The 14,319-nt window shown below is 46.5% G+C and overlaps 1 protein-coding gene and 1 non-coding gene across 5 annotated transcripts in view; one reads left to right on the top strand and one right to left on the bottom strand.

The window, feature by feature from the left end:
- Positions 1-1,376: 1,376 nt before the first annotated feature.
- Positions 1,377-14,319, bottom strand: part of SMYD1 (SET and MYND domain containing 1) — a 47,685-nt gene continuing 34,742 nt past the window's right edge. For all 4 annotated transcript variants that reach the window (XM_081796740.1, XM_006741163.3, XM_031036536.2 and 1 more), the window contains 4 exons: positions 9,014-9,106; positions 7,292-7,455; positions 6,095-6,263; positions 1,377-5,366 (listed from right to left, as the gene is read on the bottom strand). In XM_081796740.1, coding sequence (XP_081652866.1) covers positions 5,208-5,366; positions 6,095-6,263; positions 7,292-7,455; positions 9,014-9,106 — 585 coding nt within the window. In that variant the 3' untranslated portion in view covers positions 1,377-5,207. The remainder of the gene's footprint in view (positions 5,367-6,094; positions 6,264-7,291; positions 7,456-9,013; positions 9,107-14,319) is intronic.
- LOC115943559 (U2 spliceosomal RNA) lies at positions 10,764-10,959 on the top strand. The gene has a single exon (XR_004078147.1). It is a non-coding gene; the product is annotated as a U2 spliceosomal RNA (small nuclear RNA).

The raw sequence follows: 14,319 nt of genomic DNA, 5'->3' as shown, positions 1-14,319 counted from the left end.
CTGGGGTTGTAGTAATTTGTTACAGCAACTATAGGCCATAAATACAGCTCCTAAAGACATTGGGGAAACCTTAGTCCTGTGCCTGGACCAGACTGTTCTCAGACCAAGCTGAGCTGGGGCTGCTGATAATGAGGATGAGTTCATGCCAGAGTTATGGAACACATGTGGTGGCCCTGGTCGTGCTGTGCGTTGTTCCTTCCTGAGACTGATGAGGTACTCTTGGGTGCGTTACATACAGATTGGGTGATCTGTATGTAATGCTGGGCCAGGGGCAGGCAAGGGAGCTTCCGGAAGTGCTGTTTATCCTCACGCACTGGATGTTATCATCTGTTACCATGCGCACACCTCGGACCAGGGGCTTGCACCTCTGACTGCCCTCCGATATGTTGCCACTCTTTCTGCGTGTGCCCCAACTCTACTGATTCTCTCCTGCAGCCTTTAGAGAAGAAAACCCTGAGCAATTGGCCCAAGCCGTGGCTGTATCTGGCCCTAAATACATGTGTCTGTCGATACACTGGTGGTGCGGTGAGCAAGTGGCTTAGTTGGAAGGGGAGTAATCAGAGGTCTTAGATTTGTTTAGGCATGGCCCTGAGGGGTACAGGCTTCATAATGCAGATTTCACCCCAGCGTAAGTAAAGATTTCTTTAATGGTGTTTTTAACTATTCATTCTGTTACTTCCATGTAGCAAACCCCATTTTTAGAGATCGCCAACACCACAGATTAATGTGTTCTTCTAAAGTTAAGCCAATTGCTCCAGTGTATTCTCACCATGGCCAATGTCAAGCTATCAATGTGATGTTGCCGAATGCGGAGTATGGAAGAGATGGGCACAGTCAGCTCTCAAGAGCTGCTCCTGCTGATCCTTCACCTTCACTTTCTCTGTAGGGGCAGGGATCCTCAACACAAGCATGGCTGGAGTGCCCCTGGAGCGCTTAGAATGGGCCAGACACTGTTCAAAGGGCTTTCACATTTTCAAAGCTTAATTCTCACAGCACATCCGTGTGGTAGGTAGGGACGTAGAAACAGGCCTGGGTGAACTCAGCAGTCCAAGGTCATAGAGCTGACAATAGGAGAGCTGAGATAGGAACGTCACTGGTCTCAGTGTCCATAATCTTAAAAAGTACACTGTTCTCTAAAACTGCATTGTCTAATACAGGAGCCAGTAGCCACGTTGGCTATTTAAACTGAAATTAAATAAAATTTAAGATTCAGTTCCTCACTCACCCTAGACACATTTCACGAGCTGGAATAGTCACATGTGGGTAGTGGCTACTATATTCGATAACACAGACACAATATATTTTCATCATCACAGAAAGTTCTATTAGACAGCACTGCTCTAAATAGACTGTCAGAAAGAAAGAAGTCACACATATTTGCTTGGAAATACAGATGATTTAATGGCCTTTGTTGACTGCTGTAACATAAAAACTCAAAATATGCAGTTTCAAGTCTCTTCTGCTCTGAGATAAGCAAATTCACTCACTTATTCATTCATTCAACACACATTAACTGAGCACCTACTATGTTCCAGGACCCCAGGCTAGGTTCTGGGGATAGAAAGATAAATAAAGGGACACGGCTCCTGCTCACAATCTGGTGGAGGAGGCAGACAAGTAAAAGGCAATTATAATGCCATGAGGAGAGTGCTCTGGTGGTGGTGGGGGGGGGGTTCAAGGGTGATGTGAGAGACTCAGACAGGGAGCCAACAGAATCTAAGGCATTTGGGAAAGGCTTCACAGAAGGGGTGATTTCCTCACTGGATGTTTAAAGATGAATAAGGAGTTGACAGGTTTCAGATATTTTAGATAGAATGTTTCAAAATTCGAGAGGCACAGGAGAACGTGAGTCACTCAGGGACCCATGAGTGAGCAGGTTTGATTGATGTCTAGGATGCAGTGGAAGTGAGTGACTAGAGCAGAAGTCAAGTGTTCTTGGGTTGTGTGCTGAGGGACAGATGTGGGGGAGGGGACAAGGGAAAGAGAATGTTTCATTTTGGATGTGCCGAGTGTGATGTGCCTGGAGAACATTCGAGAGAGCATGCGGAGCTGGAGCTCAAGAACAAGGTCTGGGAATATAGAGTTAAGAATATCAGACTCAAGGTGGTGATTAAACAAAGGGCCTGGCTGGGCTCATGCAGGGAGTGTGTGCAGAGTGAGATGAGAATGAACCAAGAGCGACCAGAAGGAACAAACACAACCCCAGGAAATGCCAATGTATCGGGGGCAGGTAGAGAAACGGGGTTAGGGAAGAAGACGGCGAAACCACATACATCAGAAGATGATCACAAGGACGTGATATCCAGAAATCAAGGGCCCGGAGTGTCAACTGATGCAGAGAAGCCAAATAACATACGGACTAAAAGCAGGCCGCCAGAGTTGACCTTGTATGAGCCATTTTAGTGGAGTTCAGGAAGGCAGCCTGCAGTGGGTTCAGGAAGAAATTGAAGAAAGTGAAGAAAGGCAGATAATAACTATGAGGGACAAGTCCTTTAAAAAAAATACTCAGCTGTGAAGATTATGACCCAAGAATCCTCAGCATGGTTGTTGATGAAGAAGGCAGCAGATGGAGGAATGTCAAGGATCCAGGGTGGGGAGGGAATTAGAGGTGAAGCAAGGCCCCAAGGACATCAGAGGGAAAGGGGTCCAGAGCACAGGTGGAGAGTTAGCTTTGTGGGAGGAGAGGGGTTCCCATTCCAATGGTGTCAGAAGGAGGAAAAGAAGGTCAAGCACAGATAAGACGTGCATGAATGTGGGAAGAGGATTGAGGGTGTCCCATCTTCTGACCTTTGTTTCTCTACAAAGCAGATGAGCTTCTGCTGAAAGCCGAAGACTGGAGGACAGGAGTGAAGGCCTGAAATTGCTACTGGGCAAAAGGGAGAGAGAGCCAATGAGGGGCACATGAAACAATTCTGGGCTGCGCCCAAAGGCCAGCTGAGGTTGGCAAGGAGTCTGTAGAAGTGCCTGTGTTCATAAAGGTACTGTTCTCCCGGGCTGTGCTTAGCATCTCCTGGAGCAGCACAGGGAAAACAAGACAGCTACATGAACCCAGGGTTGGGACTCTGCCAGGCAGGAAGGGAGAATGGGCAGACAGGAAGGAGGGCTGATGAACTGGCTTATCTGGAAGGAAGTAAAGACAGGAGGAGGGTGAAATACTAGAGTATACATGATGTCATCTAGTAATCTGGGGTGGAGAAAAAAGAGAGGTGGAAAGGTAGGAAGCAATGACCAGAAAGTTAGACATGAAAAATGGAGAAATTATGACCAGGAAAGGGTATTAATGAAGAAACTGGAAAGTCATCTGTTATTGAGTAAATTGAGAATCTGTGAAGCAAGAGGATTAGATGATTTTTGTAAGTGGACATTGAAGACACCAAATTTGAGGCAGAGGGGATGGAAAATGAGACCATGAATATGGGAGAATGACCAGCGGAATGGCAAAGGACAGTGACAGAGAAGGGAAGAGGCTTGGGGAGAGGTTTTATAGGAGGGCAGGAGAGTGATCATTTGAATGTGCACTGGGTTCCTGGGAGATTGCTGGTGCCATCTCTAGGCCTGTTAGTATGAAAGCTTAGAAGACTGTCAGTCTTCCTGTGAAAGCTTCTAGAGAAGGGGGTATCCTTGAAGAAGAGCTGAATGCCAGGTATGAGTATTTTGCAAAGAGGTAGCACATTCACAGAGCTTTGGGCCAATTTTTGGCACATTTGCAGAGCCATTGGAGAGGTTAAGAGAGAGGCAGCAGATGGTTCTGAAGATGAAGGGGGTAGTTGGAGGAGCTAACACTTTAGGCACAGATGATAAATATGGGGCTTGGTGGAATCACTTCAAGATGGTAGCTAGAGCTCTGGGGTCAAGGGTGGCCCCAGATGGTATAGAAGACTTGGTGACACCCCTAAATGGATAGCTTTGCTCCAGGATTCCCCTAAAACACTGGCGAGAATTTTAGAACTCCAGAAGATAACAGGACAGCTAGATTGGCTGATTCCAAGACCCTCACTCTTGGGTGGAAACCACAGCAACCTCCCAGGATGTGATGGCAACTTGGTCATATTCCCAAGGAGATCCTAACCTAGGCGTGTGGAGTCTGGATTAGACATTCCTCCTGGTGAGAAGAGCAGAGGTCCCAGGGCATGGGCAGTGAAAGAAATTAAGCAAAGGAAATCATAATTATTCCTTACTAAGAACAGAAATTTACTGGGGGCCACTGATGATGTCTAAGCTGGTAAAGACCATCCAGGCACATGTAACCAAATAAAACTCCCCAAAACCAATTCTGCTGAACCTAAAACCATCAGGTATGTGTGTTTCCAAGTTTCTCCCTCAGCTTCATCCTGCTAAGACTTCAATCCTGGTTGGCCAATGGCCAGGAAAATCTCAGATATCGTCCAAGTGGCACCCACATCACAGGGAATCAAGGCTTGGCAGTGAGGGTGGGGGAAGGAGACACTCCTTCTGGGTGTTTTAGAAATAGTTTCCGAATAATACTTGGAATCCAGACCTTAAACTGAGGCCTCAAGTGGCTAGGGCAAAGCCCCACCTCTTTCTGCATATTCACCTCATTCTCATATTTACTAAGAGGTTTTGGTTCTCTGAGTAGAAACTAAATGGCCCCAACATGGCCCCTTCTTCATAATTCCACGCTAACCTGAAGAAATTGAACATCACCCATCCTCGTCAGATAAGACCGCAGTATTCCAGACCATGAGTAAGACTAGCAGTCCCAGAGATATATGCACAAATAGGTGAGCAGCCATCTGAGACTCCAGGCACTTGCCACCCTCAGCTCAAATGTCATCTCCTCCATGACACACTGCCCAACGCATACACCCCCCCCCACATACCAGACATATGCCTGCCACTGCACCCCCCTATATAGTTTACCATTGTATTTATTATACTGTGCTTTAATTGTTTACATTTTGCCTCCCCAGCTACATTTGAAACTTCTTTATCCCTAGGGCCTTCCACCCAGTAAATATTTGTAGGATAAGATGGGCTAGCCTGGGCTGGGATAGAGTTCAATTGGGAATTGAACTAAGTTTAAATGAACCAAAATGAACTGAGGAATGCAGAACAGTACATTCCCAGAGCAACAAGAGTGAACATTATTCTGCCTTCCTCATCAAGGGTCTTCCCAGAAACCCACTACCTCCAGAATGTCTCCCCAGTTCCCCAGCCACGGTGCCCCTCCTCCACCAGACAGGTCCTCATTGCTTCTTATGGAACAGAGCTGGGGCTGGCTCATTGCTGGGCTCGGCCATGACCTGCATGGGCTGGTTGCTGAGGGCGGCCTCGCGCATCTTGTGGTACATGAACTCGTTCTGGCGGAACATGCGCAGCTCCATCTCCGTCTGCACCCGCATGGCCTGTGGGACACAGACACACCATAAACAGTGATGACAGGCTTAATATACTAGGCATAAAGTTAGTCTTCTCAGACATTTTATGGCACCAAAGTCTGTCCTCTTTCTCTGTACCATACTGCCCTGAGGACAGTCCTTTGGACCCTGTCACCCTCAAAAAAACCAGCTCTTCAAAGCACAAAGGAAACCAGCAATTATTAAGAGCATGCCATTTGCTAGGCACTGTGCTGAGGGCTTTTCACACATTAACTCACAGAACCCTTATTACAACCCTATCCCTTTTCTCCATTTTACTGATGAGGAGACTGAGGCCCATACATTCCATGTTTGCGCTCACACAGCTGGAAAGTGGTGACACTGGAGTTTAATCCCAGCAGTCTGATTCCAGAGCCTGTGCTCCCCAGTTCCACTCTAGGCAGCACGTTTTCCAATGTACGTGGCTGCACGCACACTGCTGGTTAGGCTTTCTCCATCCACGCTTGGAGCATCTCGGGCTTCAAACCTCAACTTTGCCATCCACTCTCTATGTGACTATGGCCAGGCTAAGCCCTTCCAGGGGCCTCAGTTTGCTCAGATGTAAAACAAGGGAAGTGGACTAAAGCATTTCTGAATTCCCTTCTGGTCCAGTGGGCAATCTATGGACTTTCCAAAAGCAGAGTCCAGAACCCAGCTCCCATCTGTAGAGAGAGCTCAGACCAGAAAAGAAGGCCCAGCCCTGACATGCTACTTGCCTCTAAGTCCTTGGTGATTGGGTGGGAGGGTCCGTGTGTCACCAAGAGAATGGCATAGGCTTTGCAGATCATCCCGTGCCCCACCTCAATGTTACCAGCATGCCAGTTGGTCAGGCCTGCCCGCATCACGGCCATGCCCAGTTGGGCATTGTTGGGGTGGTAGAGCTTCCTGTGGGGACACAGCAAGTAACTGTCACAGATAATCCCAACCTTCCTTATATCTGCACAGCATTTGACAACTTACCAAGTACCCTCATTGACTTGGTCCATCTGCTCTCCCACCAGTGCCATGAGGTATCTGCAGCCCGTGGAGCAGGGACTGAGCCACAGAGAAGGGGAAGAGTTACCAAACACCCCACATGGTGAGGCTGTGGGAGCTGAGACTGCCCTGGGCCACAAAGCCAAGTCCTCATGGGCAAAAGAGTCAGGACTCCACGAGAGAACAGGAAGTGGGGAGCTCTCGGGGACACCCCAGCCCTCTTCCTGGAAAGCAGTTCAGGGGAATAAAAAGAACTTGAATGTCCTTCTTGGGACAGAACTGTAGTCTCACCTCCTTGGCACCCTCCTAACAGAGCTTCCTTTTAGCATATTGTACTAATTTTCCTGGCTTTTGTTTATGAGTAACATTCTCTCAAAAAAATGGAACCTGCTTGTGCCAACTTACTCATTTGGCTAAAGATACAAAGTCACATCCAACGTGGACATGGAAGGCAAGAGAAGACATTGGCAGAGGGAAGGCAAGGGCTTTGCATTTTATAATTTGTAAGCAAGGATGGCTAACACCTCATTCATTCATTCATTCATTCATTCATTCATTTTTAAATAAAAGAAAAGGTTGCTTGTGCTGACTGCTAGGGGGGGAACTTCTTGAAGCACTTAAAAAATCAGGGGACTTAGCCTTAAGAAAACCAAAAGCAGGAGATGCCGCCCATGTGATAGAGGAGCTGGAGGATTTGGGAAAGACCAGGGATGACAGATAGGTTTCATCTCGGGTACCAGCCCTGATGATGTGGTCATTACTCCTCGGAGCACCGTGGTAAAAAGGCTCAGTGGTAAAGATAAAAAGGACCGCGATCGATTACTGATGCCTGCTGCGGGTTACAGGAGGGGGACGTAGCAACGTGCGTGCCGTCTACATGCCAGCCCTGAAACAGACACATTCCAGGGCACTTTCTGAGACCCAGCATTGCTACCTACATATAGCCATCCACCATCCTCCTGGCGTAGTACGAGGCCTCCTCAAAGGCCTGGAGGTAGGAGAGGACCTCGGAAACAGTGCTCAGCATCCGCAGCGTGTAGAGGTTGGTGTCGGCAAACACTGGCTCCTGCTTCTGCAGGCACTCCCGGCATAATTTCACAACCTGGAGGAGACACGGGCCCTGTCCATTACCACTGCACTCACGTAGGGGAGCATCACCACGACACTGGACACTCATTCTTTTAAGGTTGAGGACATTGCTGACGGGGTGGAAAAGCACGGGTTTGTAATCAGAAAAGCAAAATGGTCCTATTTGGCTGCAGAGTAGGGATGAAGAGGGTACCGGTGGGAGACGTGGCTGGCAGGGCAACGTGCAAAGTGAGGTGTTCTCATCGTCAGTAGGTGGCAGAGAGTTAGAAAGGGAGAGACTGACTGACTGACTGGTTCTCACAACCATACGATGACATAGGTACTACTAATATTCCCATTTTGCCAGATAAGGAAACTGAAGCACAGAGAGCGTAAGGACTTTGCCAAAGTCACACAGGTAGTAAAACACGGAGCAAGAATTCAAACTAAGCAGTTGTGCTTTATCTTAACCACCATTCCTGTGATTCTCCGCTCTGGCCGGGCTCTGGAATTACTCGGAGACCTTTTTAAAAACCGCGTTGTCTGGGCCCTACCCCAGACCAAGTGAAACCAAATATCTGGGGGAGGGACCCTGGCATCTGTACCTGGGTGGTCCTTACGCACAGTGAGGTTGGACAATCATTCCCCGAGGGAAGTGTACAAGATGAGCTGGCAGAGAGGGAGGCTCCCAGGAGGCTGGGAGACCCGCCAGGAGGATGTCGCATTGGTTCTGGTAAGGAATAAGTCTTGTGCTGGTCACCCCACTAAGGGCTCAAAAATGTGCAATGAATGAGTAAATGAGGAGGATGAAGATAAAGGAAAAGCAGATAGAAACGAACACAAACTAATCTCCCACACTGCCATGCCTTGGTGGCTTCCAAACCCAGCTACATGCCTGAGATGTTTAAAGAGCTTGGATTCACAGTCTGTTGCAGATTGGATGAATCACATCTGAGGGGGTGAGACAGAGGACTGTGCATTTCCAGCAAGCTGCCCAGGTGAATTTGATGCAAATGCTCTGCAGATCAGTGTTTGGCGGGGGGTCTCAACTTTGGGTGCCTGTTGAGATCACTTGAAAGTTTTAATTAAAAGTCCCGACGTCTGGGCTCCACCCCAAGAGATTTTGGATGAAATTGTCCTGGGTCGGCATCTGAGCATCAGGATTTTTCAACGATTCTAGTGTACAGCCAGTTGATAATTCCTACTGCTTTGAGAGCCAGGGCTGAATGCTCAGTAGAGACTGAAAACTGCAGCCAGGACATACACTCAATTACGAAAAAGCAAGCAATCCACTGCCATCTCCATTCCTCCACCTCTGATGCCAACCTGAGATATCACAGATCCCCCGGGGACATTTGTCAGGCTGCCTGTGCTCTCCCCAGACCCAGCTTCAGTAGGCTGAACAATCACTGAGAACACACCTCTAAGAGGCACTAAAGGCAAGAAGAGTCACAGTCCAAACCAATGGACATCCTCCAGAAAAACAACCTGCTCGATAGCCTCCCCATCTCCACCCCACCCCATTTCCCCCCCTTGCCAGAGAACCATTCTGCTCTCTTCCCCTACCCATCCCTATAAAAATGAATTCTTACCTCATGGTACAGACCCTCAGAGCGAGCCCTGTCAATTTTTTCCAGTGTATCCTTGGAGAATTGTATCATCTCCTTTACCACCTCCTGAGATGGCTGGGAAAGAGAGGGATGATGAGTTAGACACCTCTTCACGAAGCAACCAACTGCATCTCTGAATAGCCGCCATCTTTGACATTCAGTGTCGTGCAAGATTGATGCCTTCCTCATTCTGAATGCTTCACCTCCGTACATGCTGCTCCACATCCCTATAGCTTTTGCAGCTCCCTCATCAAGCTTCTGACTCAGGTGCATTTTCCACTGACCAAGCCCTGGAGCCTTGCTGCCAGCCGGTCATTCCCCACCTTGTGCTCATGCCTGGGTTTTGGGAGCCCAGGGCAGAATCTGACCTTGATCTCTGTGGTATTTTCTTTGGTATTTTGGATTTTTATTCTATCACCCAAAATATTTTCCATTGTTCCTCATTACTTCAAGTCAACCACATATTGCACAGGTATGCTCTTGCGTTTTAGTCTTCGCTCAACTCACTGATTTTTTTTTTAAAGATTTTATTTATTTATTCATAAGAGATAGAGAGAGGCAGAGGGAGAAGCAGGATCCCCACTGAGCAGGGAGCCCAGTGAGGGACTCGATCCCAGGACCCTGGGATCATGACCTGAGCTGAAGGCAGAAGCTTAACCATCTGAGCCACCCAGGCGCCCACAACTCACTGATTTAAATACTGACCAGCACAGGGCTGAGGACAGAAGCTTAAAGCTTGACCCAAAAAAATCCTTTTCCAGCTTGCCATTGGAGTTCATTAAAGAGGGGACTTGTGGCTGTGGGCATTTAAATCCTTTCAAAGTATCTTAGCATCCAGTTCCTATTTCTTTGTCTTGACCACGTGATATCATGCGAGAGTTTGTCAGCTGTCTCTGTGAAATTTGAATTCATTAGGCTTACAGTGTTTGCCTGAGCAGTCTAGTGCTCTTTTTTAAGATTTAATTATTTATTTGAGGGGGGGAGGGGAAGAGGCAGAGTGAGTCATAAACAGACTCTGCACTGAGCACGGAGCCCAATGCAGGGCTTGATCTCATGACCCTGGGATCCTGACCTGAGCCAAAACCAAGAGTCAGACATTTAACCAACTGCACCACCCAGGTACCCCTTTAGTGATCTTTTTTTTTTTTTTAGATTTTTTATTTATTTATTTTTGCGAGAGAGAGAGAGTGCAAGTGCACGAGCAGGGTGAGGGGCAGAGGGAGAAGTAGACTCCCTGCTGTTCAAGGAGTCTGATGTGGGACTCGATCCCAGGACCCTGGGATCATAACCTGAGCTGAAGGCAGACGCTTAATGGACTGAGCCACCCAGGTGCCCCTCTAGTGATCTTATTTTTAAAGAATGAAGCTTTGATTATTTCAGGGAAAGAGGTACCTTAATTAAAAAGCCCATAAGGGAATCATAATTTTGAAGAAAAAGTGCCAAAATTCTCAATGTCCAAAGAAAAAGTTTACTTGCTGTGCTCATCCATATCAGAAACTCTTTTCTAGAATTAACTTTTTTTCTTTTTTCTTTTGCTTAGGCAAATCTGATAAAACTTTCTTCCAAAATGAAAATAACTTAATTATTTATTTGGACCATAAAACTTATACATGGAAACTAAAAAAATAAAACATATGAAAAAAGCATGGAATAAAAATAGAAATCCCTAGAATCCACCCAAAGATGAACACAGCATTTTGAGGAACATTTTCCAATGCATATATACAGGAGTATTGCTTCTCGGCCTTTTGGCTAAGATCAAGTGTAGCATATATACAGGAATAATATTTAAAATATTTAACAAGTGGCACAGGAAAGGCACTGACCAATCAGAACAGACACTGACCGTAAACAGCAAGCAAGTCGATCACGGCCTTCTCGGTATGTACTGGCTGAACTGCATTCCTGTAGGCGTGCACATGCACGTGTGTATATGCCAAGAGCACCAAATATCTCTTCTAACTGGAAGAGGACCACATCTCTGTCTATGGTCTGTTCTTTCACTCAGTAGGTGTGGATATTTTCCCATACCAGTATCAAAATATATCACCACTTTTAATAATTGTAGCAGTTTCCACTGTATAAAGCCAGAATAATTTATTTAACCAGGTCTCCAGTTTTCCAAATTTTTCACTATAAGGAATTGAGTTCAGTGGCTCCATTTAGATTTGCTGCTTACATTGTTTTGCGAGGTCACCTTCACTAAACTACCAAAAAGTAACAGGAGGATGGGCATTCGTTCCCTTAAAAACATACTCCCTTAATAGATGGAGATCGGGATCTTCCCTCAGTCTGGCAGCTGTCCTGAGCCAGTTCTGCAGTGTCCACCTTGCAGTATGAGAGGCCCCCGGCCAGGACAGCTTGCTTCTGGGTTAGGATCTCCTAAAGGAACGGACTTTCTATTTACGCTTCTTCTCACCTCACTTACTTTGGCTTCTGTGGAGTTCTTGACTATCCCCACAACTTTGACTATCCTCATTTCCTTCTGTATCTGGCCTCTGCACATCTACCTATACTTGCCACATTGCCTGACTCCAACCATTGATGCATCCACCACTGCTATGACTTCTGCTCACAGGCCTCACTCCTGACCTCACCTTTGTCTTGATCTGTGATATGGCTGAGATTTCTGGCTTCTGGCTATCTTCTAGCCCCAGAGTACTACTTAGCCTTCTGTTAACTTGGACCTTGTCTTGGTTCCAGACAAGTCATTTAAGTGCATATTCACTTTCCTAAACTCATTTGAATCAAGCACATAAGTAAGAGGGGGTCCATGTCTCACCTGGTTGTACAGAGCTCTGTAACTGCTAGTCCAGAGTGTACGAGTAGTCTGCCAAGCCTAGATTCTTGGTGTCATCCATAGCTTGCTGCCCAAACAGTGGCTCATAAAATCGATCTAGTTTATGCCCACGAGTCTCTAATCTACTGTAAGTTCCATCATCTTTAAAACTCAAAATTCTTAGTGAATCTTCTGGAGTAATCAATAGCTTGCAGGGTAGAGTTGGAGAATACCAAGTGGTCAGGATGTTAATAAAAAGCCTTGTTCAATTTGATGTTGTAAGGAAGAGTGTTACTTCAAGCTTTGGAAGTGAATCAAATTTTTTCAAGGAGGCAACTGCCAAGATTCTCAAAGCAACCTGGCTAGAAGGTTGTTAATTACATGTGCGACATGTGATAAAGCTATTCTGAGAAAGGAAATGGGGCTGTTCCACTTGGCTCCACTTTTCAGAGTAAAGGCAGGAGGAAAGCATGATCTGCAGATAGGATTTAAGGAACCCTACAGAGAGAGACTCCCCTCCTAGAAGCACAAAGTAAATAGACAACCAGGAGGAAAAGAGTGAGGAGCTGGAGCAGGGGGAAATGCCAGTGGAGAAGGAGCCAGAGGAAGGCTAGAGGAGGAAGGGGAGGAGTCCGCAGAAGGGGAGGAGCCACTGAGGGAGAGGAGCTAGAAGAGGAAGAGAAGAGCAAAAGAAGGACGCTGGTTCCCCAACCTTGAAAAACTAGTACATTCTTATCGTGAAAACCAGGGGTGAGGGCTGGGGAGAGAGAAAAAGAAAAACCTAAGCAACCTAAACAAGGAGGCTCCAAAGCTACAGTTGAGGGGAATGTTCTACATTTTGGTGTTATTTTCTCATTTTTTAAATACTTGGTTTTGATTTTTCTCCAGGTTACCGTATACATTTAACTTTGGAAGGGAGAAAAGAGTCTGGTCTCTTAACAAAAAATTAAGTAGTGGTGGGAGCAAGTTATGAAACAAATACTCAGGGCCACATATCAGGAAGGAAGACTGGCTGGCTTGCAGATAAAACACACATTATCCCACAGGTTCTAGAAGGTCAGGGTAAGGGTGGACACAGGAGCTAATTCTTTTCTGTAGCTCCTATGGTACTGTGCTTGGTGCCCTGCACATACATGCCAATATACAACGGCAGAATACAGAACCTTTGACTTTGTGAAAGGAAGGGTGTTCCTACAAAAAACCCGTATTAGGGGTGCCTGGGTGGCTCAGTCGGATAAGCCTCTGCCTTCAGCTCAGGTCATGATCCCGGGGTCCTGGGATTGAGCCCACCCCACACATTGGGCTCCCTGCTCAGTGGGGAGTCTGCTTCTCTCTCTCCCTCTGCCCCTACCCCCCGCTCATGCACAGGCTCTCGCACTCTCGCTGTCTCAAATAAATAAGTAAAATCTTAAAAAAAAAAAAAATAATAATAATCCATGGGTCCCAACTCCTTTGTATCCTATCTGGAAAGGGTGACTCTCAACTTGTCCACACCAAGCATCACTGATCTATTGCTTATAGCCTTCTCCTCCTCCTTCTGTCTGTATCAAGCCTGACTATGCTTACACAGGCATATGTGTGCATGAATCTGTGTGTGTGTGTGTCCCTTTTATTTTTTATAAATGGCAGCATACACAGTGTTATGGGTTGAATTGCATTCTCCCAAAATTCATATGTTAAGTCCTAACCCCCGGAACCTCAGGATGCACCTTATTGGAAATAGGTCACTGCAGACTTAATTAGTTAAGATGAGGTCATAACGGAGTAGGGTGGGTCCTTAATCCAATATGACTAGTGTCCCTCTAAAAAGAATACCAGGTGAAGAGAAAGAGACACACAATGTGAAGAGACACAGAGAGAAGACAGCCATCTGAAAGCCAAGAAGAGAGGTCGGAGCAGAGCTTCCCCTCACAGGCCCCAGAGGGAACCGACCCTGCCAACATCTTGATTTCAGACTGCCAAGCTCCAGAACTGGGAGAGAGCGTATTTCTGTTGTCAGCCACCCACTCTGGGGTCCTGTGTTATGGCAGCCCTAGCGAACTAATACAGTGGCAATGTTTGGCTCTTAATTCTTTTCCCTTAAGAAATAGAGCTCATTCCATATTTGTACACAAAAATCTACCTCATTGGTTTTAGTGACTGCAAGGTAATTTAATTTAAATATTTCCCTATTGGTGGTTATTTAGGTTTCATTCAGTCGTTGTTCTCAACAATGCTGCAATATATCTCTTTATATGCATACCTTTGTGCACATATGCAAGTAACTCTGCTGGGTAAATTCTTAGAAGTAGAATTGCTTGGGCAAAGAGTAAAAAATATTGTATCTCAAGAATAAAAATAAGTTAGTGGCAGGGCACCTGAATGGCTCAGTTGGTTAAGCGTCTGCCTCTGGCTCAGGTCATGATCCCGAGGTCCTGAGATCCAGCCCCATGTTGGGCTCCCTGCTCAGCACAGACTCTGCTTCTCCCTCTCCCTCTGCCCCTCTCCCCCACTTGTACTCTCTCCCTCT

This window comes from Leptonychotes weddellii, chromosome 10 (assembly GCF_054177405.1).
Source record: "Leptonychotes weddellii isolate Sample4059 chromosome 10, ASM5417740v2, whole genome shotgun sequence".
Taxonomy (NCBI): domain Eukaryota; kingdom Metazoa; phylum Chordata; class Mammalia; order Carnivora; family Phocidae; genus Leptonychotes; species Leptonychotes weddellii.
Note: the sequence above shows the minus strand (reverse complement) of the source record. Positions and strands in the feature narration are given on the sequence as shown.